At 50.3% G+C, this 24,446-nt stretch overlaps 10 protein-coding genes across 10 annotated transcripts; 4 read left to right on the top strand and 6 right to left on the bottom strand.

The window, feature by feature from the left end:
* Window positions 1-1,507: 1,507 nt before the first annotated feature.
* Window positions 1,508-2,563, bottom strand: IAQ61_007982 (uncharacterized protein; the record flags this gene model as incomplete). The annotated part of the gene is made up of 2 exons (XM_066097810.1): window positions 1,977-2,563; window positions 1,508-1,917 (listed from the first exon to the last, which is right to left on the bottom strand). The coding sequence occupies exons 1-2, from the start codon at window positions 2,047-2,049 to the stop codon at window positions 1,508-1,510; spliced, it is 483 nt and encodes a 160-aa protein (XP_065952307.1). The 5' UTR covers window positions 2,050-2,563.
* Window positions 2,564-3,277: 714 nt separating this feature from the next.
* IAQ61_007981 (uncharacterized protein) lies at window positions 3,278-8,528 on the bottom strand (the record flags this gene model as incomplete). Its single annotated transcript, XM_003840508.2, has 5 exons — window positions 3,278-3,445; window positions 3,494-7,712; window positions 7,789-7,792; window positions 8,430-8,459; window positions 8,519-8,528. 5 exons carry the CDS (start codon window positions 8,526-8,528, stop codon window positions 3,278-3,280), a joined length of 4,431 nt encoding a protein of 1,476 aa, XP_003840556.2.
* A 221-nt stretch (window positions 8,529-8,749) lies between these two features.
* On the bottom strand, window positions 8,750-8,936 carry IAQ61_007980 (uncharacterized protein; the record flags this gene model as incomplete). The annotated part of the gene is made up of 2 exons (XM_003840509.1): window positions 8,750-8,837; window positions 8,893-8,936. 2 exons carry the CDS (start codon window positions 8,934-8,936, stop codon window positions 8,750-8,752), a joined length of 132 nt encoding a protein of 43 aa, XP_003840557.1.
* Window positions 8,937-9,486: 550 nt separating this feature from the next.
* On the bottom strand, window positions 9,487-10,976 carry IAQ61_007979 (uncharacterized protein; the record flags this gene model as incomplete). The annotated part of the gene is made up of 2 exons (XM_066097809.1): window positions 9,487-10,286; window positions 10,340-10,976. 2 exons carry the CDS (start codon window positions 10,974-10,976, stop codon window positions 9,487-9,489), a joined length of 1,437 nt encoding a protein of 478 aa, XP_065952306.1.
* A 229-nt stretch (window positions 10,977-11,205) lies between these two features.
* IAQ61_007978 (uncharacterized protein) lies at window positions 11,206-11,972 on the top strand (the record flags this gene model as incomplete). Its single annotated transcript, XM_003840511.1, has 2 exons — window positions 11,206-11,357; window positions 11,417-11,972. 2 exons carry the CDS (start codon window positions 11,206-11,208, stop codon window positions 11,970-11,972), a joined length of 708 nt encoding a protein of 235 aa, XP_003840559.1.
* A 292-nt stretch (window positions 11,973-12,264) lies between these two features.
* On the bottom strand, window positions 12,265-12,956 carry IAQ61_007977 (uncharacterized protein; the record flags this gene model as incomplete). Its single annotated transcript, XM_066097808.1, has 2 exons — window positions 12,265-12,666; window positions 12,714-12,956. Coding segments are annotated over 2 exons (645 nt in total), but the record flags the coding sequence as incomplete, so codon positions are not given.
* Window positions 12,957-13,509: 553 nt separating this feature from the next.
* IAQ61_007976 (uncharacterized protein) lies at window positions 13,510-15,702 on the top strand (the record flags this gene model as incomplete). Its single annotated transcript, XM_066097807.1, has 5 exons — window positions 13,510-13,551; window positions 13,608-14,130; window positions 14,196-14,788; window positions 14,835-14,982; window positions 15,032-15,702. 5 exons carry the CDS (start codon window positions 13,510-13,512, stop codon window positions 15,700-15,702), a joined length of 1,977 nt encoding a protein of 658 aa, XP_065952304.1.
* A 521-nt stretch (window positions 15,703-16,223) lies between these two features.
* On the top strand, window positions 16,224-18,330 carry CYP51B (Sterol 14-alpha demethylase). The gene is made up of 2 exons (XM_003840513.2): window positions 16,224-16,763; window positions 16,818-18,330. The coding sequence occupies exons 1-2, from the start codon at window positions 16,320-16,322 to the stop codon at window positions 17,952-17,954; spliced, it is 1,581 nt and encodes a 526-aa protein (XP_003840561.1). The 5' UTR covers window positions 16,224-16,319; the 3' UTR covers window positions 17,955-18,330.
* A 118-nt stretch (window positions 18,331-18,448) lies between these two features.
* On the bottom strand, window positions 18,449-21,996 carry IAQ61_007974 (uncharacterized protein; the record flags this gene model as incomplete). The annotated part of the gene is made up of 15 exons (XM_066097806.1): window positions 21,731-21,996; window positions 21,311-21,672; window positions 20,944-21,262; window positions 20,850-20,890; window positions 20,729-20,800; window positions 20,603-20,680; window positions 20,347-20,554; window positions 20,120-20,292; window positions 20,039-20,072; window positions 19,900-19,991; window positions 19,559-19,755; window positions 19,358-19,507; window positions 19,217-19,307; window positions 19,084-19,173; window positions 18,449-19,030 (listed from the first exon to the last, which is right to left on the bottom strand). The coding sequence occupies exons 1-15, from the start codon at window positions 21,933-21,935 to the stop codon at window positions 18,449-18,451; spliced, it is 2,694 nt and encodes an 897-aa protein (XP_065952303.1). The 5' UTR covers window positions 21,936-21,996.
* A 260-nt stretch (window positions 21,997-22,256) lies between these two features.
* On the top strand, window positions 22,257-23,792 carry IAQ61_007973 (uncharacterized protein; the record flags this gene model as incomplete). Its single annotated transcript, XM_003840515.2, has 1 exon — window positions 22,257-23,792. One exon carries the CDS (start codon window positions 22,257-22,259, stop codon window positions 23,790-23,792), a length of 1,536 nt encoding a protein of 511 aa, XP_003840563.2.
* Window positions 23,793-24,446: the final 654 nt, after the last annotated feature.

The following is a 24,446-nucleotide window of genomic DNA, read 5'->3' as shown; positions in this document are numbered from 1 at the left end:
AATAGTATATAAGAAGTTATACCCTATTATAAGATACCTCTAGGTGTAGAGCTTATAGGCACTTAATAGGTCTTTAATACTAAGTAAGATAAATCTAGTAATATTATTAAGAGAAAAGCAAGACTTATAGTATAAGGATTTTTATAGTAACTAGGTTTTAACTATAATAATATATACTTACTAGTAGTTAGATATAATAGCCTATAAATCCTCCTAGTCCTTGCTACTCTATATAGATAGTAGACGCGACAAGTAGACTTTAACGCTGCATACCTAAATAGACATCTTAAACACAGGATCTACTGTTAACCGCCGCTAGGACTGCTATCTAATGGCGCACTGTTCCTACTTAAGACTCTTTATAGTCTTAAGCAGTCTAGACGTAAATATTATCTCTTGGTTATCTAAGTAACAAAGCTATATTGCTTAAAGCACATGCAAAGTAGAATATATAGCTGCCTTATACGTAGTATTATATCTTATCTAGGCTTAACGCGCTATTATAGAATTCCTGCTAGTTATACTACTATACTACTTGCTTATTAATAATAAACTAGCTATTACACTTATTTAAGACTAGAAGTTAAACCTATAGTTAAAGTATATCTACGTTTATTACTACTTTATAAGAGAATAATTCCTAGAAGGTAACTTTAATATCTAACACGTTTAATCTAGTAATAATCTTATAGACTTATATATAAAGGCACTCCTAAGGCCTATATTAGAGAAGTTAGACGCTAGAATATTAGATGTTACAAATAAAGGATAATCTTATTTACTTAGGAGACTAGGGGATATAGTTTTTCTTTTATTTTCTTTGTATATTTATAGTTACTATAGATTTAGGGGACTATTATTTCTATATTACCTATAGTGCTTACCTTATACTAAGGTAGTGACTGCCTACTACTATTGGCGACTCCCCTATCCTGGGTTGTCTGGGAGACACCTATTTAGGACTAGTGAGGATATCTATATCTAGCCACTTTGGCTTTCTCGTCCATAGATTCTTCAATCAATACTTTCTCATCACATCAAAACGAACATCCCACGTTCTGCATCTTGGCACTACCGGTACTTTAGCGTCACGATTCCGGTCTTCATACGGTCAAAATGTGCGCGCAAGATAACTTGTGTTTAATTTCTGTTCTTTATTAAAAAGTCTTATGCCCTACATACATCTAAATCTTTTGCGTACTATAACCCCTGTTCTATCTTGTGTCTAACCAATTCATAGTCACAAAGTGAAATCTTATGGTTCTTGTCCATACCGTGATATTTCAGCTCTAACACTAAATTTAAAGGCGACCACATCAAATTTGTGAAATCTCCTCCAAGTCAGTTTACAAATTGCAGTTGTAAAGAATTCAAGTTTAATAAAGTAAGAAACAAAATTGGTAAAGCACGGAATAAGCTCATCAACCCTCGGCCGCAATCATGCCTGATGACAGCGACCATCCTCCCAAACCTCCAACTTCGCGAAATCCACACGCCCACCCTTCCATCATACACCCTGCATCATCTGCACTTTACCCTCCACCTTCGTGCCCCCACTCCCCCTCCTATCCTTCACAATCCCCCACGCCCCCAATCCCACCGACACCCCCCAGACCAGCCAACTCGCAGCGCTCACGCCCGCCCCCGCCCTCGCAGTATCACAAACCATTCCAAAGCAAACCCTATCGTTCAGGAACACTGCTAGCGCGATGAATCCCGCGAACCAATATACCATTGTCATCGCCTCGAGCGCAAGAAGTCCATAACGTACGATAGGTTTTGCGAGCAAGTGGCTGAAGCGCAGTGGGAAGAGCAGAAGAGGGAGGAGAGAGGCGAGAGACCACACGGATGTGAAGACTAGGAAGGCTATCTCTGAAGGGGCGGCTTGACGCCAGTGTCTTGTCCACCATGAGGATACTGCGGGAGGAGAGTATTAGTGTGGTGTTGTGGGTGTGGGTACAGGGGATTGCACAAACCGTATGCCATTAGACTGAGGACTCCAATGGCAGTGATTGCTTGGAGGGCGCGGAGAGGGTATATGGGGTTCATTTTGATGTTTACGGGACTGGCGAAAGTTTTCTTATTTGGGGTCGTTGAACGCGTGGGTGAAATATCCTCCTGGCCGTAATGCTCTTGGGTATAGAAAGAGCTCCCAGAGCTCCAGTCAATGCTTCGTAACTCGTGAAAATGAATGCGCTGAGGTAGAGAGAATGATGAAATGAATGGTGGTTGAATAAAAGCGAGAATTGAAAAAGCCTTCAAGGCTAGGTACGGTACGTAACAACACACAGGAAAACGAGAACGGACTCAAATTCAAACTTACTCTACAATGCGGACTGAGGCACTTCAAAAGGCCTTACACATACCTACTATCCTGCCCGTCTGCTCGCCCACCAGCGATGCCGTTGCTGAGACCCTGCGTGCATCACGGCTGGAAGTGTACCATCATGCAATATTCGGAGATGTAATAAGCCAGAATCAACCTTGCCAGTTGTTCGCGATACTCATGCGCAAGGGGATTAGTTGATGGTTACTGGCTGATTGTACTGGTTGTCTGGGGTCCTGTTTCAGGTGTGAGAATGTTGCGGGGGACTGCGGCTAGGCGACATGCATGTAACGTCCAACGTCAGCGTTGCGACTGATGAGCTAATGGATTCGGAAGGACGAGAAGTAGTCAATTGGTCACTGGAAATTGATGGACGGTGAGGAGGAGGATATGATGCTTGCGAAGTCATTCCATTAATGCACCCCCCTAATATTATTGACGCAAATGTAAAATACACATGTGGCGATCGTCGAGAGAACCATTTCAGACAGATAGTTATCCCAAGATCCACCAACCAACCTCGATCCTTACAGCTAGATCGAAGAAGATCAGAGCAATATGCACGCTGCCATGTTAACACCCAGCAATCCGATATCAACGCCGTATGAAAGAGAGTGGGCATTCCAGCACCACTTATCTCAATGCAACGTTAACTGCAGATGCCGAAATGGTCAGATGGGTGATGCGGAAGGATCTTTGTGTACAAGAATTTAGGAAAACCAAAAATCAAAATCAGAAAGCCGGCCCAACGCGCAATGTTCAAGACCAGTTCTAATCTGCACCGAGCGTTATGTGCGCGAAGACCGGGAGATAGGCGAATCCAGACTATTCAGCTCGCGTGGCATGCGAAAACAAATTTCCCGCGCTCGAAAGCTGAGATTGGATCAAGGCATTTCAGCGCGAAATCTCTTCAGAAGCTTATCGAGTCACAGACCTTCATCCAGAACCATTTTAAGACCTGGACGCGCGAGCCAACTCGTTCCCCTCGTGAACCAAGCCTGAAATGCGACGAAGAAGAGGATTACCGGGTGAGCTTTCGTTGAGTTCGATGTACTTGGACGTGAGGCGTTGATTGACAACATCCATAATCTTAGGAATCATGTCCTTGAGCTCGGGGTCCTAGAAGCGATTAGTTAAGTTCTTAGTCAACTAGAGTTAGAAACTCACTATAGGATTGATACTACGAAGAACGGTCTCGAGCCAATTGAGTCGCTCCGGGAGGTTGCGTTCCAATGCAGCAGATACAATTGCACCCGTTGACAGAATGAGCAGCGGGCTCATTTGTGTGAGGTAGCTCGGGTTGCAGCGTACAAAAATTTCATCAAACAGCTCGCCAGACCGGGACGACTGCAGCCATTGCATAGTGCCCCGAGCGAAATCACCATTGCTCAAAAGCTCGGTGATAGCTTCAACCTCGAGTTGCCCGGGACTCTTCTGCTCAAGAGGTGGCGTAGCCTCCTCCGATGCCTTGAGTGCACCCTGGGTTGATGAGTGAGAGACAGCCTGCTGAAGCTTTGCAACTTGTGCTTGGAGTTCAGCCTGAGTTGCGACCATGGTCTGAATGGTCTCCAAGCAAGTGTGAACAGTGTCGGTGAGCTGAGCAATCTTGGCAGCATCCTCATGACGCTGAGTATGTGCTTCACGAAGCTGTGCACTTATCTGTTGCTCGACCATGTTCGAAAAGTTGGAAATGGCGGGATTGATAACCGATCCGACAGATGCGACAACCATGGGCTCAAGTGTACCTGTAAGCTTCTTTGCGACCTGGTCAGAGAGTGACTGGAAGATCTGTGGACTCTTAAGCGATCGCGAGACCGCATCAGGGATTTCCTTGGACAGTTGAGGTCCCAAAGCAGACTTCAAATTGGTGCTGATGCTCTTCTCAAGGGTAGAGGTCGTCTTTGCAAGAACCTCAGGAAGAAGAACATTGCGCATGTTGTCTTCGACCATCTTCCGGATCACGCCTTCGACGTTATCAGTTAGAGTGCTCGAGACAAGACGAAGGATAGCCTCTTGTTTGGCGCCATTGGCAGCATTCATGACGCGCTTATCCTCATCGAAACGCTTGTACATGACGTCGAGCTCACGAGCGAAGCCCTCAGTTATCTCGGCTTGGACAATCTCCTTCAATTTCTTAGCATCCAATTCTGCCGGCCCTGAGGCTGTCGTCGATTTCTGGAAGTGTTTGTTGATAAGCTGCTTGGCCCACTCAGGCGCCTCGACATTGGCAGCAGCAGTAGGAGTTTTGGAAGACTCTGGCTCCACAGGGAGATGCTGAGGAGCAGGCGACTTGGCTTGTGGAGGAGCTTGAGCAGCCTGTGCGTATGATGACGGTGGGGCACGAGTCAAAGTAGAGCCCGCGACAGATGGTAAGGCCGATACCTGAGATGCTGTTTCGGTTACAGGACGCTTCTTTTTCTTCTTGTCTGCCTTCTCAGCACCTCCGTTGATGATGGCTGCACGAGCTGCGTCTTGCTTGCTCTCAACCTTTGCAAGAGTCGAGGCACGCATTGCAGCCTCGGGCGTCATCGTTTGTCTTGACACGTTGCTGCTATCCTTCTTAACAGACTCCCGAACAGAACGGTCAGAGACAGACTTCGGTGCAGGCGGATCACCGACATTTGAAGACTCGTCGGTGACAGCCATGGGAGGCTTGAGCTGTGCAATAGTGATGACACCTTCTTCTTCAGCTTCCTTTGGGTTGATAGGCTCGCCTTCCTTCTTCCAGCCAAGGTCACTTCGGCGAATGCGGAGGACGCACACGCCCTTGGAGTGCATGACATAGAGCTCAAACAGAGCAGCGTTGTCAGGATCATCCACATCAGCTGGGCCAGCGGGCTCGTTAAGCATGTGCAAGCTCCTGATCTGACCCTTGGAGGCGAATGAGTACTCTGTGATGCTTGTCATGATGGCAGTGGCATTGACTGGAGGCAGCTGGTTCTGGTTACGCTCACCCTTATTCGCGAGACGAGCGATGTACGCTGCCTGGCTCAGGGGTGGCAGATTATACCTCGGGCAGGAAACGTGTACAAAGAAGACCGAGTTCCTCGTAGGATGGGCAACGGCCATGATCCCAGTTCTAGGATGGAAAGAGACGCTGCAAATAGCGTCAGACTCATTCTCGTGTGGCAAATGAATCTCTTGAACCGCTTTGTTAAGGCCAAGATCCCAGAGCTGAAAAGCGTGGTTCTGTTTCATGCCCACCATGACATAACGTAGCGCAATACCCTTAGTATATGGCTTGTCCTTGTCAAAGAAGAAAACTGATGTAGGCCACGACTTTGCGTTAGGGGTAGTCGTGTGGAACTCGAGTAGAGTCTCCGAAACCTCAACTTGGCGCGGTGCGCTGCGCGGATTACCGAGTTCGGGCTCCGTCAGTGTACGAATGTCCCAGAAGCGCATCCGGCCCGCTTTATCGAGAGAGACAATGATGGTATCATCTTCACTGAACGTGAAATCCTTGCCGGCCTTGCCAGTAAGGATCTTCAGCGAACGCTCTTTGAAATACTTTTCGGTGTGACAAATGCGGTTCTTGCTGCGGGCGTATTCTGCAGCCACCTTGGGGAAGATGATATGAATAGACTTGCCCCGGCCAACTGCGAAGAATTCAGGATGCCGCGAAGACGGCTTGGCACGAGTCTTGAGCTGGCCACCAGATGTGTTATCATCTTGCGAAGGTGACGGAGGTAGCATAAGACCCTGCGAGTCGAGATTCTCGCCAAACTGATCTTCACGGGCCGGGTCGAGCGACGTCCAAAATACTGTGCCGTTGACACCAATACCGAGAATACTCTCGATCGACTGCTGTGTGCCGTCTTCCGATGTGCACAAAGCGATGTTGAAGATACGTTCCTGGTGATTCTCAAATACCTGGCGGTACTGACCATTCTCCTGACGAATGATGCGGAATCCGCCCTTCTTGACAAGGGCGTAGACAATGAAGTTCTTGCTAGCCGAGACAAGGGAGCGGTCAATCTGATCAAAATCCTTCTTCAACCTCGCGATGTCCATGAAAAGCTCCGGTCGGAACTGGACACGATGAGGAATGTCGCTAACAGTAATGGAAGCAAATGCGCGCATGGGGAATCTATAGACTATTACTGTCTGATCATCCCCCTGTGCGAGACTCTGTTCAGCTTCAGCCGTCTCCCAATTGTCGACAACGTCTCCATCAGCGACCTCATTGGCAACTTCCTTCAGTGTTGCTGCGAGAGGCTTGGGCAATGCTTCTCCGATTTCCTTGGCTGTAGCTGGGTCCTCAAGGTCATTCTTGATCTCAGTGGCGACATCGACCACGGCCTCCTGAGCCTCAGTGGCATCGGCAGTAGGCACGCGTTTCTCCTCGGCCACGTGCAATGTAGAGCTACCCTCAGCTTCAGCCTCGGCAAGCGCGTCTTCGATCTGCTGGCCAACCTGTTCGCGCAATTCGCTCACAGCCTCTGCCACAGTCTCGTGTGATTCAGGATGAGTGTTTCCGTTGTTGGCGTTGGCCGGTGGCGCAGATGGTTCACGCTTTTGCTTTTTGAGAATCTCGACTTTTGGGCCCGGTGGCCTGGACGGTTCTGGGTTTGGGGTACGGTTTCGGGGACTGGCAGCTTCGAGCTGGTCAAATGGGTTGACGTAGGTGAACTTGGGTGCCAGGCTAGTGGCCTCAGGCTGAAATCGCTCGGGCGCACGGTTACCGTCAGAGCCGAAGATCCTCATTGGAGAAGAAGTAGCGGCAGCTTCGCTCTTAGTCTGATTAGCGGACGCTTTCTGAGCTTCAGCACCGGCAAGGTCCTGCGCAAGGTCATCCACAACCGTTTCAGGCTTGTTGGACTTGACCGGCGGGGAAAAGGCAGCGGCAGAAGTTCGAGGAGAACGCTCATCAGACTGAGCAGGCTTGGGGTGGTTCAGCAGGCGCAATAGCAAGTCCTGGGGGTTCTCGGATGCCGCAGGGACTTGCTGCGCTTGTGCAGGGGACATCGAGGCTGCACCGTACGAAGATGACCTGTTGTTCGCGAAGTTCGCAGCGAGGTCTGCATGGGAGACGGCACGGCTATGCACTGGCGAGGCTTCGGTGGTTGGTGCGTTCTGGGTTACCCGTCGCACCTGCCCGCCGTTAAAGCGGAGCAGGTTTAACAAGTTGGTCGCCTGCTGTCCCTGCTCGGGTGCGGGCGTGTTTGCGGTCGATGTGTTGGGCGACATGACAGCACTCTGGTGATGCGGTTGCGGGCCACTGGGTGATGGGGAGAAGAGGGGCGACGAAACAGACGGCTGTTGGTAGCTATGCTGTTGCTGCTGCTGCTGTTGTTGTTGTTGTTGTTGCTCTTGCTGGTTGCCACTGTTGAGACGAGCAAACAGCTCCTGCAGATCCGCCATGACGGTGAAGGAGGATGGGATAGATCTGGAAAGTGTCAGTGAAGGCAGGACAGCCAAACCTGACAGCGTCGTAGATGATGCGGTAAGCAGAGTCAACGTACTTTACTCAAACCCAAAATTTGCGTGTGAGCAAGCTGGAGAGCCAGCTACTCAGATTTCGGAAAGGTTCTATGACAGTGCGCGACTAGGAAAGCAAACCGCAGCAAGACGAGCAATATGATGATGCAGGGCAAGAGCTGCGATGATGCGCAGTGATCAATTGACGGACGAAGGACAGTAGATGAGGCAGTGAGGTAACTTCGCTAGCACAGCTATGTTGTCGTGCTAACACCCAAAGCGGCAAGGCGCGACGCGGCGAAGGTCCTATTATCCCTCCAGCACTGCACAGTTGTCTGATACCACGACACACGACAACGATTGAACAACACGACTGTTGTGGGTCAATTTGTACACGTCTTTCGCCGTCCACGTTACTTTGCGCTGATCTCCACTTAGGTCATATTCGTTTACACGACATAGTCTCTTGTAGCGCGCACATCACGTCTCGCTGCAATATCCGCTAATCTGTCGCGCCACAATAAGCATCCTGTAGTACCGCAACACATTTCAAGCCCTTCCAGATGCATGTCTGTCTAGTTTGAAGTTCTGGAAAATGTGTGTCTTTTCGCAGTCGTAGACAAATTTGACCATGTCTCCAGCACACTTCTCATGATTGGGTAGCATGCTTGGCTTGACAACTCACGAACTTTCTTCTGCGCTTGCACAGACACCACTATCGTCCAAGGATAATAGGGCCAAGACTTTGTGGCCTGCAAAGTCCAGTTCTCCTACATGTACTCATTTTCGCGATTGGCTATTTATATCCTGGGGCTCCAAGTACTGGCCACTTGGTTTACTTCTTCCAATCATCATGTCCCACCTCTTTCGGAAAAATGGCGTTCTCCCAGACGCCCCCATAAATTAAAAAAGGGAAGGTATTTTGAAACTTCTAACATAGTTCCAGCTTGCTCGTTGTGAGACTTTTCTTCGCTTTTTGGTTCCATGTAGAGAAATCTTCTAGTATCAGGTATCGCGGCTGAGAAGATCTTCACTAGCACTGCCACCAGGCATGTACCGGTACCCCAGATTGCCAGTGCATCTTTCGCCATTCCTGGTCAGATCTGTCAACATCAGTATACTGAGGTAGTTCCCTGCACAGCACTCACAATGTTGGAAACAAAGTCTGATTCAGGCAGTGTTGGCCAGCCATTTCCTAATTAGATACTTCACAGATATCATGATTCATGCTCTTATCCTCTGTACCTACCTCACAGTGTAATGCCGAGGTCCACTTCCCATTAGCGTGCACAGGCGAGTTGACTCCGGACTGCAGATCAACCACTGCTCTGGATCAACTTATGTAGCAGTAGCGACGACATAACATTTTCTCTCCCCAGTGTAGCGCCCGCGAATCCGCATTAGCTCCAGCTGGAGTAAGCTAATAAGACTCTACCCAGAACAACCAAAGATGACGTGCGGAGCCGTAGTACTGTATGAGAAATGTTTCATCCGCCTCCAGGTGGCTATAGTACGCATACTGTACACAGCAAGCATTAGTTGTAACTTCTAAGCCAACAGCAAGCTGGTGCCATGAAATACACGACGACACTACCAACAAGCAGAATAGCTGTGACTCCAAAAGTCGATCATCAGACTTTGTTGCATCAATGCTGCATATATACACATGGTACAATAGGTAGTTACAACACCGCGTTTCAATGTGATACTGGTACATGGAATTCTACCATGACATTGTTGATTTATATCCGTAATCGTACACTTGCTCGTTCGAGCTCCCCAATGTTGCCCATGCCGGCTAGACTCCATCGCTCGCTTACAAGCACATCGTTGACTTGATGCCTGAGCATGCCGCTCTCGGCGTAGTATTCCATGATCGACCGCGCCTCGTCCTTGCTCAAGCCGCCGACCCTGATGACATCAAGGCCCTCGCCAGGGCCGGTGAGATCCTTTAATGCCTCCATCACGCGCGCGTCAACTTTCTTGTAAGGGTTCCATTGTGGGATGTTGTCGGGCGTCTGCTGTCGAGCTTCCGCGACTTCGATGCAGAAGTCGAGGGCTGGCGAAGTTGGCGAGTTAGATTTGGAGGTTGCGCCGAGGACGATGCCACCGTTGGGGAGGGGCTTTGCGCCGGAGAGGTGGTCGACAAAGTGACGGATTAGAGTGAGATCGTGGGCATGGATAGGCTTGACTTCTGCAGACATATACTCGGAGTTGCGCATTATGTGGGATAATCCATCAAGGGTGAGCAGAACAGGGGGCCGTCCGGTTTGAGAAAGTTCGTTCCATAGAGCAACGAAAACTGGCCATGACGCCTCCGGCGCATTCACTCCAATAATAACGAGATCTTTCAGCGATGCGTTTGCAGCTAGTGGGAGGGGCAAATTGGGTTGTGTGCTAAGTTTCGTGGACTCGAGAAACTTGCTGTTGGAGTCAAGCATCTTCTGCAGAAGTGCAGAGGTGTAATCGTCCTGTGTATATTGCATCGGCTCTGACTTTTCAAGGGGCGCGTACGCAGTGTGGGCATTGACGATATCCTGGGCTGGGGAATTGTCAGCATGTATGTGTGCATATTTGCAATGGATTGCTCTTCACCTTCTGGTAGACTGATAACGAACCAGTCCCTCAAAAAGCCCATGGCTAAGCTCTGGAGCAGTAACGTGCTCTTCCCACTCATGCGTTCGCCAGACAGTATCCTCCGTATTGTCTTCTTCCGCGCATCAGTAGAAGAAGCCTCCACTTCCTTGAACAATCTTGCAATTTGGATGGCTTCTTTGCGGATGAGTACTGCTGGTCTTCGGAACAAGCTCCATCCTTGGCTCGGCCTGAATGCATCGACAGTCCGCAGCTTGTCCACGGCCTGTTCAGCCGGCAGGCCCATGACCCGTCCCTCATTTTCCTCGCTCAGGACATTCTCCTTGTTCAGATCCTTGAGCGATGTAACCTCCAATGCGTTGTTATTGCTCAAGACGATACGCTTGCGCAACGCCTTCCTCTCGCCCTGGGCAGGCCGCTTGCCAGTGTCTGCTGCAGTCTTCTTCTTGCCCACACGAAGCGTCTTTACACCCTTTTTAGGCGCAGCAGACTGCTGCTTCTTCTTCATCACAACGGCATGGCGCACGGCGGACGTGCTGAAAAAGGCGACTTGGGGCCGTACGAGCCGTGGGGCGTGTGTAGTAGAGGCATCCAGTGACAGCCGTGCGAAGCTCTGCAGACATGTTGGCGGCGGCATGATGGGGCAATGAGGCTCCAAGCCTCTGTAATTGGCGCACTGATGAGGGATAGGGTCCTGTACTGCTATTCATTCACTCCGCGATGCATCGAAAAGCTCGGAGGTCCGCCGACTAACTTAGCGCGAAGTCTTGGCTTGAGCCCTGCCAAAAATTATTCTGCCCATGGCGAACTCTGCGAAATCCTGCAAGAAAGGAAGGAACGAATTAATTCGAGCCAACCCACGCAACATGTCAGACACGGAAATGGACGGTGGCGTCGCGATACAGGCTACCTCACCCACACACTCCCATCTCGCCGATAAGATCAACGGTGGTGCAATGGACGTCACATACGCAAACGGAGCTGCCTCCATCGCAGACTCGACTGCGACAAGCAGACTGTACGTGTCAAGCACTCTTTGTCACTCACAACAATCATCACGCATAAACTAACGGCCAGACCCCACAGTCCTATCACCGTGAATAAGCCTACACCCTTCACCTTCGATCTCGGCAACCTTCTTGCCAACGACCCAAATCCTGTGCCCGCCAATGCCAATGAAGAAGTTCTTACTGCCACCGCCCGCGATGCCGCCCAGGCGCTCATCAACCAGTTGCTCTCCACGTGCGAAATCAAATCCACAACCGAGGGCGTCCATCTCGTTCTCCCCGCCCCAACCACAGCTCTGCCCCGCGAGAAGCCCATACCTGCAGCCAAGGAGCCGACCAAATGGGAGCGCTTTGCAGCCAAGAAGGGTATCAAGGACAAGAAGCGCGACGGCAAGCTGGTTTACGACGAAGAAAAGGGCGAGTGGGTACCCAAGTGGGGCTACAAGGGCAAGAACAAGGACGGCGACAACCAGTGGCTTGTTGAGGTTGACGAGAAGAAGGAGGCAGCGACCGGTGAGGCCCACAATCAGCGTGCGGATGGCAGGAGGGAGCGCAAAGAAAGGGTCAGGAGGAATGAGAGGAAACAGCGTGCAAATGAGAGCAAGTCTCGAAAGACTGCTGCATGAGATGGAGTGCCTAAGGGTTTGAGAAAATGACGAGTGTCGATACGGAGACTCGCCCATGATTGCATTGGGATGGCGTTTTACCTTTCGTCGGACATGATCAGTTTGATGGCGCTTTGGGGGCAAAAGCATGGCTGCACATATTCCTTTCTTCTTTCTTCTACGACCTACCGTGGATGACATGTAGCGAGATCCAGTCCAACTACCGCAATATGAACTGAAGCTGTTCTATTCCCCCTATTCTACTTCATCTCCCAGCGTAAAATCACCATCTTCATTAACTTATCTCTCTCCATCATTTCGCTCTCACCAGCTCTAGCGGTACATTCAGTCCAACACACCCTCCCAGCGCTCCAATCCACAGAAGCACATACTCTTGCGGCGTAACGTTCCCTTTCCCCATAGCCCCCTTCAACACCTCCTGCATCACCCCTGCCGTCTGACACGGGTGAATGAAAAACACCGGTCTCCCTGTAACAGGATGATCGGTGATGCTAACGCCGCCCATGACGCCCACACTGTCGGTCTGGCTCCGGTACGCTGGCGGAATGAGGTGGGCGTGCAGGGTTGGTATTGTGGGGGGGTAGCGGTGCAGAGGGTCTGTAATGTGGATGTAGAGGGTTGGAACGAGGTAGGTTGGGGAGAGGATGATGTCGTAGGAGATTATGGGTTGGGGTGGTGATGGCGGCAGGGCTTCCTGGGGTGGGTCAGTGGGGGCAGGGGTGGAGGGTGGATGAATTGTACATTGTCGGCCTCCTCTAGTTGATCGATTTCATCGTCATCGTCGTCAATGTTGGGAGTGGCGGGCTCGGTCTTCAGCGCCTTGGTGATTCTCAAGTATTGGGTATCATCTTGATGGATGGTATCGACGGATGTCCAGATCTCTTGCTTGTGGCCTTTTGACTTGAATGCTGCTTGTAATTGTTCACACGCTTCGTTGAATTCAGCTGCAGTCAGATGTGGTAAGCTAGGGAGCATGGCTTGCCACTATGGAATCGCTAGACGAGTGTTGAAGGAAACTGGCCCCGAATCCCCGAATCCAGCTCGATAGCACGGCCCACACAGTTACTACCGGTGTGTACTTACTCTAGGAGTAGGTACATACATACCATAGTACACACCGGCACTTGTACAATACCGCTAAGCCTGCGATGGATTGGTATTGGCAAATGGCCATCCAGAGCTTCCAGCTTCCCCGGTCTTGACCCCCTCCCCAGTTAGTCCCCTTACATCCATACTAGTTATCTCGGCTAGTTTGAGGATCACGTTACTTGTCTTGTGTCATCAAAATAGCCAGGATGTAGCAGTGGCAAATCACATGATACTCAAACTACCCGAGCGCATGAGTAGTCGCCTAGACCCACAAGGCACCTTCACCTGGAGCGGATTAGCGCCTTGGACCCATGATGCGCTACCCATCCAGGCCCATACCGCTCTGCGACACCATGCCGCCGCCAACTTATCGACGACTGCGACTGCCTTGAGACGTCACCGCGCTGGTCCTCGTCCGCCTCGACTGCATCGCCCTGCCATCGCTATTATGCCCGCGTCAACAGAGAAGAGTCAACTGAAGCGAGGCCGTGTAGGTTGGATGCCAAGTTGTGGCTGCGTATGTGCTAATCCGTCTAATGGCTGTAGTACTCACAAGGCGAGGAAGCTGATCCAAAGAGGACCCGTCATTCGCGCCTGTCGCCGACGCCAGGCAGCCGCATTAAGCAGGGACAACTGCCTTCTCCGATTACGAATAAGAAATCCACATCGGAGGACTACAAGGAGCGCACCGCCACGCCTCCTCCAAGCAGCAGACCCAGCCAGGCCGTTCGTAGCCCGCGTGGTCCAGGAGGCTTGTCGTCACCTCCCTCCGATACACAGCCATTCTCGCAATTCGCATATCCAACGCAAAATCGCACATATGCCGTGGCCGACGAAGAGGGTGAAGAGGTGTGGGGCTACTTGGTACCCATGGATGGGTATAAGGGTGACGTAATGGTGCTGCGCCGCCGAGAGGGCTGTCCTGTGCCTCAATCGATTGTTGGCCAATTCAAGTCTGGCGAGCAGTCCAAGGACGAGTACAAAGGTCAAGAAGACAAGTACGAGAAGGAAAAGGCAGAAAAGGGCGTCCCTGCCGGCGGATACCTCATTGGCCGTCATCGGGAGTGTGGTGAGTTTGCAGACCGTCATGGCTCGAATGTCTCCATGTCCGCTTCATGTCTGATTAGTGTGTAGATCGCATCATCGAGTCCCCCGCCGTATCAAACCGACACTGCCTCCTCTTCGCCGAGAAGAAGGGTGGAGAGACAGTCGCGGTACTCGAAGACCTATCGGCTAACGGAACATTCGTCAACGAAGCCTTCGTTGGGCGAAATAAGCGACGTGAATTGCACGAAGGTGACGAGATTGCCATCCTTGACGAGGCGAGATATGTCTTCAAGTACCCGAAGAAGCGCACAACACATCGATTCACGCAACAATACACTATACAAGAGCAATTGGGCAAGGGTCACTTTGCTTCCGTCTACCTCTGTGTAGAGAAGAACTCTGGCATTCGATATGCAGTTAAGAAGTTCGAGAAGCGTTCCGGCCCTGGTGAGAAATCAAAGGTCGATGGTCTACAACAAGAGATTGCTGTGCTCATGGGTGTCAGCCATCCGGCATTGCTATGCTTGAAAGACACATTCGACGAGGATGATGGCGTCTACCTCGTTCTGGAACTGGCGACCGAGGGCGAGCTATTTAATTGGATTGTCATGAAGCAAAAGCTGACTGAGCCGGAGGCGCGCAAGGTGTTTGTGCAGTTATTCCAGGCTGTCAAGTATTTGGTGAGTGCGCATCGATTGCGTTGCGGATAATACTAATCGATGATAGCATGAACGCAACATTGTGCATCGCGACATCAAGCCAGAAAATATCCTACTTACTGATAAGAACTTGTCTATCAAGCTGGCTGATTTTGGACTGGCGAAGATCATCGGTGAGGAATCGTTCACAACCACGTTGTGTGGAACACCATCATGTTCGGCCAGTCTTTGAAATCGCATTAATTTGCACTGACGATTGATCAGATGTCGCACCCGAGATATTAGAGAATTCGAACCACCGTCGCTACACGCGTGCTGTCGATGTCTGGTCATTAGGCGTAGTCCTCTACATTTGCTTGTGCGGCTTCCCGCCATTCTCGGACGAGTTGTACAGCCCAGAGAACCCCTACACATTGTCACAGCAGATCAAGATGGGACGGTTCGACTACCCGTCACCATATTGGGACTCCGTTGGCGACCCAGCTCTCGATCTCATCGATCGCATGCTGACAGTCGACGTCGAGTCTCGAATAACGATAGATGAATGTCTCGAGCACCCATGGACCACGGCAAATAATACCATCAACGTCAACGATAGTACCGATGGCTTGACTGGTGCCATCCAAAAGCTAGACTTTTCAAAGCGAAAGATGCAGCGCGAACGCACCCTACTCAGCAGTATCAACGACGTTAAGGTCGCTCGTGTGATCAAGGGAATAGAGGGCCAAGATGCAGTCAAGGTCTACGAAAAGATTGGTGGCATCAACGGCACGAAGATGAAGGCCGATAGAGAGTCGCACCCGGACAGCAAGAGAAACCCCCAAGAGTTCATTGAGATGGGTGGCAAAGGCGACCAGACATTGTACTCTGAGGAAGAAGATGGATCCCGATACCCCGCGGAACATAGCCTCTCCGTCCAAGAGAAGGACGGCTAGAGGAGAAGGCAGCATATGTGTGCAAGGTTGGAACGGTAGACGTCAGCCAAGCGTCTCTGGAGTTAATTGGAGTCTTTGCTTGAGGGGTGGAGCGTTGGTGGCTGTCATGACAATGGATTGCAGGATTGGGAGTAGCGCTTCTCTCTGCGGTGAGGGAATCATTCCATCTCGTCTACAAGTTACTGTAAATCACTACATAATATGCAATGAAGAGGTTTTGATATTCGATGAAAGGGATGCTGCATGGCCTGATCTGAAGTTGCGACCAATAGCGGATTGCGGACAACGAGAGGTTGCATGGCGTGTCGTGTTGCTTGTTCTTCTTGGTGTAGTTATCTGAGGTCGTCAGTTGGTGGTTCGATCGACTCTCTTGCCTTCGCTCGTCCTGTCTCCTATGTGGGTCCAAATGTCCGTTCCGCCACCCGTCCCTGCCAAGAGACCACTCGGAGGTGGCTCTGTACGTTGGTTTGATGGTCCGAGCGTGTCCCAGGCTGGGCCCTGGGAAATAATTATCTAGGTACGGCGCGCGCCCATCATTCCCCTTCAGCGCAACACACAAACACACACCACACACACTCGCTCACACGACAAGACTCTCGTTCTTGCTTGCAGCAGTCATGGCTGTTCTTGCTACCGTTGCCGGTCCATTGGGCGACTTCACCGCCAAATCTTCAAATTTTGTCCTTGCAATCACTGGCTTCGCCTCCTTTATCCTGGTGGCAGTGGTTCTGAACGTCCTCAAGCAACTCCTGTTTAAGAAGGCAAATGAGCCGCCTGTCGTTTTCCACTGGCTTCCTATTATTGGAAGCACGGTGACGTATGGCATGGATCCCTATGCTTTCTTCTTCCGCAACCAGAAGAAGTATGGCAACGTGTTTACGTTTATACTGCTGGGGCGCAAAATGACGGTGTGCTTGGACACCACGGGCAACAACTTCATCTTGAACGGCAAGATCAAGGATGTGAACGCCGAGGAGATTTACTCGCCACTTACCACGCCCGTATTTGGAAAGGATGTCGTGTACGATTGCCCCAACTCGAAGCTCATGGAGCAGAAGAAGGTATGTACATGTGTCTGTCTGAGGCCAGACTTCAGCTGCTAATAAAGACGATAGTTTGTCAAATTCGGCCTCACACAAGAGGCGCTCCGATCCTACGTCGTCATCATCACTCAAGAAACGGAAGACTTCCTCAAGCGCCACAAGGCTTTCAAAGGCCAGAAGGGCACGTTCGATGTCACAAAGGTCATGGCTGAGCTCACCATCTACACCGCCTCGCGCTCGCTACAGGGCGAGGAAATTCGCCGCTCCTTCGACTCCAAATTCGCCGAACTCTACCACGATCTCGACATGGGCTTCTCCCCCGTCAACTTCATGTTATCCTGGGCGCCCCTTCCCCACAATCGCGCCCGTGACCACGCACGCGAGACCATGATCGAGCTCTATTCCAACATTGTTCGCAAGAGGCGCGCAGGCGTAGCGAAGGACTCGCACGACATGATCTGGCACTTGATGGACTGCAAATACAAGGACGGAACTCCTGTTCCCGAGCACGAAATCGCCGGCATCATGATCGCCCTCCTCATGGCCGGACAGCACTCATCTTCCTCGACTATCGCCTGGATCCTCCTCCGCCTCGCGCAAAACCCGCACATAATCGAAGAGCTCTTCGAGGAGCAAAAGACAGTCCTCGGCGCCGACCTCCCAGCCCTCACCTACGAGGACCTCCAGAAACTCCCCCTGCACGCTCAAGTCGTCAAGGAAACCCTTCGCATCCACGCCCCGATCCACTCGATCATGCGCAGAGTCAAACAGCCCCTCGTTGTCGATGGCACAAACTTTGTAGTCCCCACCTCGCACACCCTCATGTCCTCGCCCGGCTTCTCCGCCCAACTCGACTCGCACTTTGCCAACCCCTCACACTGGGACCCCCACCGTTGGGACGCGGGTAACTCGCAGTACGACGAGGAGGCGGACGAAAAGGACGACGAGAAGATTGATTACGGATGGGGCGTTGTGTCCAAGGGCACGAATTCTCCTTATCTTCCCTTTGGCGCAGGCAGACATCGCTGCATTGGCGAGCAGTTTGCCTACTTGCAACTTCAGACCATCCTCGTTGCGTTTGTCCGCGAGTTCAAATTGAGGAATGTGGGTGGCAGTCGGGACATTATTGGTACCGATTACACCAGTTTGTTCTCGAGGCCCTTGGCGCCTGGTATCATCGAGTGGGAGAGGAGGGAGAAGGTCGAGTAGATGCTTGGTAGGCCTGGTTTTTACGGTCAAAAATCTTCCTGTGAGCTTTGTAGGGGTTGCGCCTGGTTTCACCATGCTTGGGCTCGTGCTTGGATTTGTGCTTGCTACGATGGTGGTAGGGCTGCGTAATGAAGTCAAGGTATGTACGAGACATTTTTTGCTCCTCTTTTCCAGAAAGAGGGAGGAGTTTTCTTTTCATGGGAAAAGAAATAAAGTTTACTTCTCCTTTCTACGCACCACAAGTAGGACTCATAGACTTTAGCATGTATAATTCTTCTATTCAATGTAATAATACATAATATCCATATCCGTTGATAGACTTCACCTATGCAGTTTTTAATCCCTCTACTTTCTCTGGGTCTTTTATTGAGGCTGGGGGGAACCTAATCAGGAGGGTCTTCTCCTTCTTTTCTCTTGCGTGATTTGGTTGCTCAGTGCACCATGCCGTGCTTCATCAGTGCTGTCGTTTTTGAACTTGATGATAGAAACAAAATCTACCGCTCGTTTTCCGATACTGCACGAATAGTAGATGCAGTAATGGCGCGGGGAGTCGACTCGGACGCTGTCCAAGTCATGTGCGAGGAATGCGAGGAGCTTGTGCCTACGGACAACGGTTGGGAAGCATGGGGTGTACATGATTGCTCGGATTCTTCGTGGTCGCTGACATCGCTCATGACTTCGTCTATGTACTCATGCTCGTGCTCGAAACTGTCATCAAGCTGCTGCTGGGCTCCAGCGGATTCGGCCTCGATAGCAGTCATGCGGTTTACAAACTCCTTCTTTAGTTCAATGAGCCATGCAGTGAGGACTTCGCCCTCGAGGACGCCGCTGTGGGCTTGGAGGAGATGTTCCTTGAGGTTGAGGATGAGCTTGCGACGCTTCTGCCTGAGTACGGTTGCACATGTCTGTTTCCTTTGTAGCATGTGACGTTCAAGCTGCTGGGCAACCTGTGTAGCATTTTCTACGACTCCGGGAGGAAGAGGGACAACTCGAGCAAGTGTGAGACCATAATGTGCTTCTTTGACGACCCCTTGAGTGGCTTTGTAGAGCATGGTCATGCTGCGCTCACTCTCGATCTAAGTCTATGCGTCAGTAGGGTGTTCGAGTACGGCACAGTCGATCAAAGTACTTCAACGGCCAGATGCAAGTTTTGTACCCCTGCTCGCTCGCTCATGATCGTTGCGAGGTCCTTGAAATGTGTTGCGAACCAAACGAGGGCCTGATGATGTTAGTATCGTTTATGCTGAACGCAATTGACCTACCCGACTGGAAACGAGAGCTTCTGCAATGGCCAAAGCGATGGCCAGTCCATCCCTTGTGCTCGTGCCACGGCCTAACTCATCAATGATGACCCTGCAGGCTGATTAATATAATCTGTACAAAAGATGGCGGGTGGACCCTACATGCTACGTTTATCTACGTTGCGGAGTATGAAGGCGATCTCTCTCATTTCCGCTGCAAAGGTAGAGACATTAGTATCTATATTATCGTCCATTCCCAGCCTCGCGAACAGCTGGTGAAGGATAGGAAACGATGCGTATGTGGCTGGAACGCTGTATAAGGTCAGTTGACATTAAGTATCTTGGCTACCACCATCGTCATACTAGCTGCCAATTTGCGCCATTATTGTCATCAAGGCTATAGAGCGGATATAAGTACTCTTCCCACTCATATTGCAACCTGTAATGACCTGGAATCGCGTTTGCTGCGTAGCATACACATCATTCGGAACGTATTTTGTCTGCATAATTTTCTCTTTTATCGGATGGCGTCCGGCCTCAATACCAAGAGTTTCAGAAAGCTGGGGCTGGGCTGAAATAATTAGTTTACTCCCACAAATGAGATGGGTAAGGCCTTACTGTAGTTATTCACTGTTACTAGATGGGCGAACGCCGCGACCCGAAGATCTGTCAGCTTTCCCTCGAATTAATAAAGTAGCTCTTACCATGTCTAACAATGCCACCGCCTCGCAGATTTTGAACATGATGGACATGTGACTGCGAACTTCTTCGATTAGTCCTTCTACAGCTTGATCGCCTGTCGCGAATTAGCAGCAGTTGCAATAGTTCATAATATTGACATACTCATCAAGATAACCTCTTGATGAGATACGGCGATCTATATTCAATCAGTTAAGGTTGTCATATTGCAATTAAGTAACATACTTTCTGGTTACGCTTCATCAATTCAACCGTTTGACATTCTATATACTTCTTACGTTGTACAACGTTCGTGAAGATAGGAGGCAGCGCCTTGTTTTCAAGCTCAGACAGTGGGATCTTCATGTAGAATTGACGGGCACTCTCGTACTTGAGATCAAGCCGAATATCGTGTTCAGCTTTTGAATATCAGTCAGGAACGTTTTGCCATGATAAGTGGATAATAAGTTTACCGCTGAGCTCAATAGAATGCTGGTATGCGTCTTCGGTAGCTTCCTTGTAGGTGGTGCGGGCAACATCGAGTAGTCCGTTGACACCAGATCGGACGGCGTACACGCGTTGATTGCGCAATTCTAGAGGCTGCTTGGCGTATGTAGTATCTGTATTAATAACACGATTAATCAGTTCCTGTATGGGCGCAACATTCTCAGGGGCACAAAGCTATTGTAGATGTTAACAAGAGCATTCAGGGATAGGAGGCTGCCAAACCTCGCGAATGTTGTTCAACATGGTGGATGTTGTGCCTGTAAGAGCCTCGTATATCGGGTTCACGGTGCCGACAAATTGCTAGGACATTGAATTATTCAATATCGTTATCGTGACTTTATGAATTACCTTTAGCATGATGATCTGGTTGATAGCTTGTTCAGTGGTGTGCAGGGTTGGTCTGGCTGGAGTGACAATGAGCTGTACTAGTTAGTTCAAATTAATCTCATGAAGTATGCAAATTCCACACTGCCGTGAGTATACGGTCGGCGTCAAGAAAAGTCTTGAGTGCTACAGCTCGTCAGCGGTCGATTCAGTTCGAGGGCCTAAAACATAAGACTCACCCGCACGGGTCGCAAAGAACATTTCCTCTTTCTTGGTTAAGTCGTCCACTGCAGCATAACGAGTATGAAGGACATCCGCATCAGTGAGTGGCTGTAAAACATTATTTTGAAGTAGTCGGGCCCCCATTGGTGTCAAGGTCTCATTAAGAAGTCCAAAGAGGCAATCCCTGGACCTTGCATTCTGAAGGTTCTGGATAAGTTCTAGAGAGTATATCGTGGAAACATCGATCATCATTGAACCTTCCGAAGGCTCGTATCTGATTCTGAGCGAGTGATAAGAAAACACCAGTCCTAAGCCTAGATCGATGTATTTGAGCGCCTGATTTGATCAGCTTTAAGAGCTGTTGTCGTAGCGACAAACACCTACTGCAGCTGCACAGCATACGGCGTAATAATTGCCAGTCACTGAGATTTTGATAGCCTCGACGTTTTCTTTGAAAGCCAGCGAATGGATGTACTCATAACCCGTAGATTCAGCCCAGTAACGCCGGTCAAGCAGGGTGATTTTGCTATCAATATCTTCCAAGTTTTCCTCAATGATAGAGAACAACTTTGACTTCGGGCTCGCCGCAGTCGAAACGATGAGGATCTCTGAAGGGGCATACACTTTGAGCTTGTGAACTGTACGAATGTAGGTTTGACTGTCACAGATCTGACAGAGTACTGCTTCAGCGGTGTCAAGGTTTACAAATGTGAGGCCAACTGTGGGTGAGATACCGCGCGACTCGGCTTTTTTAACAGTCACCAGTCAGTAGTTGTAGCTATGATAAGCTGACGAGGGATTTACCGACGGCGCAAACCACATTTTGAGCTTCGATGCGGGCTATGGTGGATGCACCAGTCCGCGGACGAGCAGTGGAGGGCCGGCCAGTACCTCTTCGAGTACCAGGGCGCGATGTCGTTGTAGTATTGTACTCGCCATACGGGTAGTACCCGTAGGATGAAGACGCTGTGCTACTGTACGACGTCAATGGTCTCCTGCGCTGAGACATGACGATTAGTGATAGGCAGTCAGTCTCGATGATGAAAGTTTTCTGATGTGTAGCTTCCGGTCTTTCAAGGGCTCAGTTCAATTCAGTTGAGTTCAGATGATAGATAGCGCAGAAATGAAGCCTGAGAGCAAACGCGTCGACATGTGTGGCGGTGTTAGCGCGTCACCCCTGCTAGCGCTTGGGCTATCGATAGCTACCCGTGAATTTATTTTTTGATACTCCAAAGTCCAGCTCGACAGCGGGGCGTTTAGCAAGACAACATCGTTTATCCGATATTCAAATCAAAGCCTCCCAATTCCTCTTGAATCACAGCAAGTCATTATGGCGACGCAATATCCGCCCCCGTCGAAACGCCAGAAACGGGAGCAGGCAGAGATTGCGCGCCAACAGCAGGATGTCGACAATACCATTCCCGATGGCACTGTTCGAGTGCGCTTCGTTGACCAGGCCACCGGAGAAAGTGGCAATCTTCCCGTCCTGACGGTGCAGCTGTCACAAGCATCGACCAAGAACCTCGAATTACTGCTCAACGAACTCAAAGATCAGTCCGACGATCAAATACCATATCGCTTCTTCCCTGACGGTGCTACCGAAGCACTCGGAGACAAGGAAGATCTATACAATGCCTTGGTAAAGTCAGGGAAAGCATCGGCAGAAAGCGAGATTGTACTGCAGTATGCGCCGCAAGCCGTCTTCAGAGTAAAGGCTGTGTCAAGGTGTTCCGCAGCTGTCTCTGGTCATGGCGACAATATCTTGGCCGTGAATTTCTCCCCGGAAAGCTCCAGCAGGATGGCAAGTGGCAGTGGGGACAAGACGGTTAGAATTTGGGACTGTGATACTGGTACACCTGTACATACAATGAAGGGGCACACGAGGTGGGTGTTGGCTGTGTGCTACTCGCCTGATGGGTCGTTGTTGGCTTCCGGAGGTTACGACAACGAGGTGCGTATATGGGACCCCAGTACTGGAAAGCAGATCGGCGGACCCCTCAAGGGTCATACCAACTTCATCACATCGCTATCATGGGAGCCATACCATCTACAAGAACCAGGCCGACCAAGAGTGGCTTCGTCGTCAAAAGATGGCACAGTCAGGGTATGGGACGCGATAGGAGGAAAGATCGAATATGCCTTGGCGGGACATAAAAGCAGTGTGACTTGCGTAAAATGGGGCGGTACTGGGCGCATTTACACGGCTTCGCACGACAAGACTATCAAGGTCTGGAATGCTTCCACGGGATCACTCATCAACACACTGTCTGGCCACGCACATTGGGTGAATCATCTCGCTCTTTCGACAGACTTTGTCCTCCGTACCTCCTATCATGACCACACTAGAAAGGTTCCTTCAACGCCCGAAGAGAAGCTTGCCAAAGCAAAGCAACGTTTCGAAAAAGCAGCTACACTCAATGGCGAGATTGTCGAGCGTCTAGCAACAGCATCAGAAGACTGCACTATCATTCTTTGGACACCACTGAGCAGCACGAAGCCCGTTACAAGAATGACGGGCCACCAGAAGCAGATCAACCAAGTTACCTTCTCACCTGATGGCCTACTTCTGGCGTCTGCGGCATGGGACAACCATGTTAAGCTCTGGTCCGCTCGGGATGGTAAATTCCTCAACACACTACGAGCGCACGTTGGACCAGTGTATATGACTTGCTTCTCTGCCGACAGCCGATTGTTGGCGAGCTGCAGTAAAGACACCACGCTGAAAGTGTGGGATATGCGGACTGGAAAGTTGAAGGAAGATCTGCCAGGTCACAAAGATCAAGTGTTCGCCCTTGATTGGAGCCCAGATGGTGATAGGGTAGGTAGTGGTGGAGCTGATAAGCAAGTGAGAATATGGAGCCACTAGTAAAGATGCAGGTCACTGTAGTGTTAGCATATACCCAATGGATATGGTTACGTTCTCGACAAGCTCGAGTCACGAAGTTCTTCATCAAGGTAATTGCTACCACTTTCTGGCAACGCGGCTTCTCTGAGGCCCCCCTCTTGCAATATGCACCTCTGAAGGACCAAATGGAAATGGCAGGGCCCAATTTAATCGAGAGGGCTACAAGTACTGTGGTGTTTGAGAATAGCAATCCATTTGTTCTACGTACCGGTACGGTAGGTGCCTCTGGCTCAGCAAAGTTAAAGTTTCAACACTTCAACGCGTTGTAAATCGAGATCAGAAGTGATAATACGCCATAGTGCTGCACCACTCACCTATAGGTAGATACGGGAAATCACAAAAAAAAAGGCTAATGATGTACTGGTTGGTACTACTCTACGATAGGTACTCTGTACAGGGCCGGCCAAAAGTAACCTTGCCTGCGCCACCGGAAAGGCTGTGCCGAAGGCTAATGCGATTATCCCCGCCCATGCGCGCCAAGCTACCGAGGATCGGCTGAGAACGCGTCAAAAGCGGATAGCCCGACGTCATCGCTCGAGGGGACAAGCTTCCCAGAAAGGCAGCCCTTTCATTGCACTGCGCAACTGTCTGTGAATGGTCTGCGAATGAATGCGG

Source organism: Plenodomus lingam, assembly GCF_022343315.1.
Source record: "Plenodomus lingam strain CAN1 chromosome Unknown contig_3, whole genome shotgun sequence".
Classification (NCBI taxonomy): domain Eukaryota; kingdom Fungi; phylum Ascomycota; class Dothideomycetes; order Pleosporales; family Leptosphaeriaceae; genus Plenodomus; species Plenodomus lingam.
Note: the sequence above shows the minus strand (reverse complement) of the source record. Positions and strands in the feature narration are given on the sequence as shown.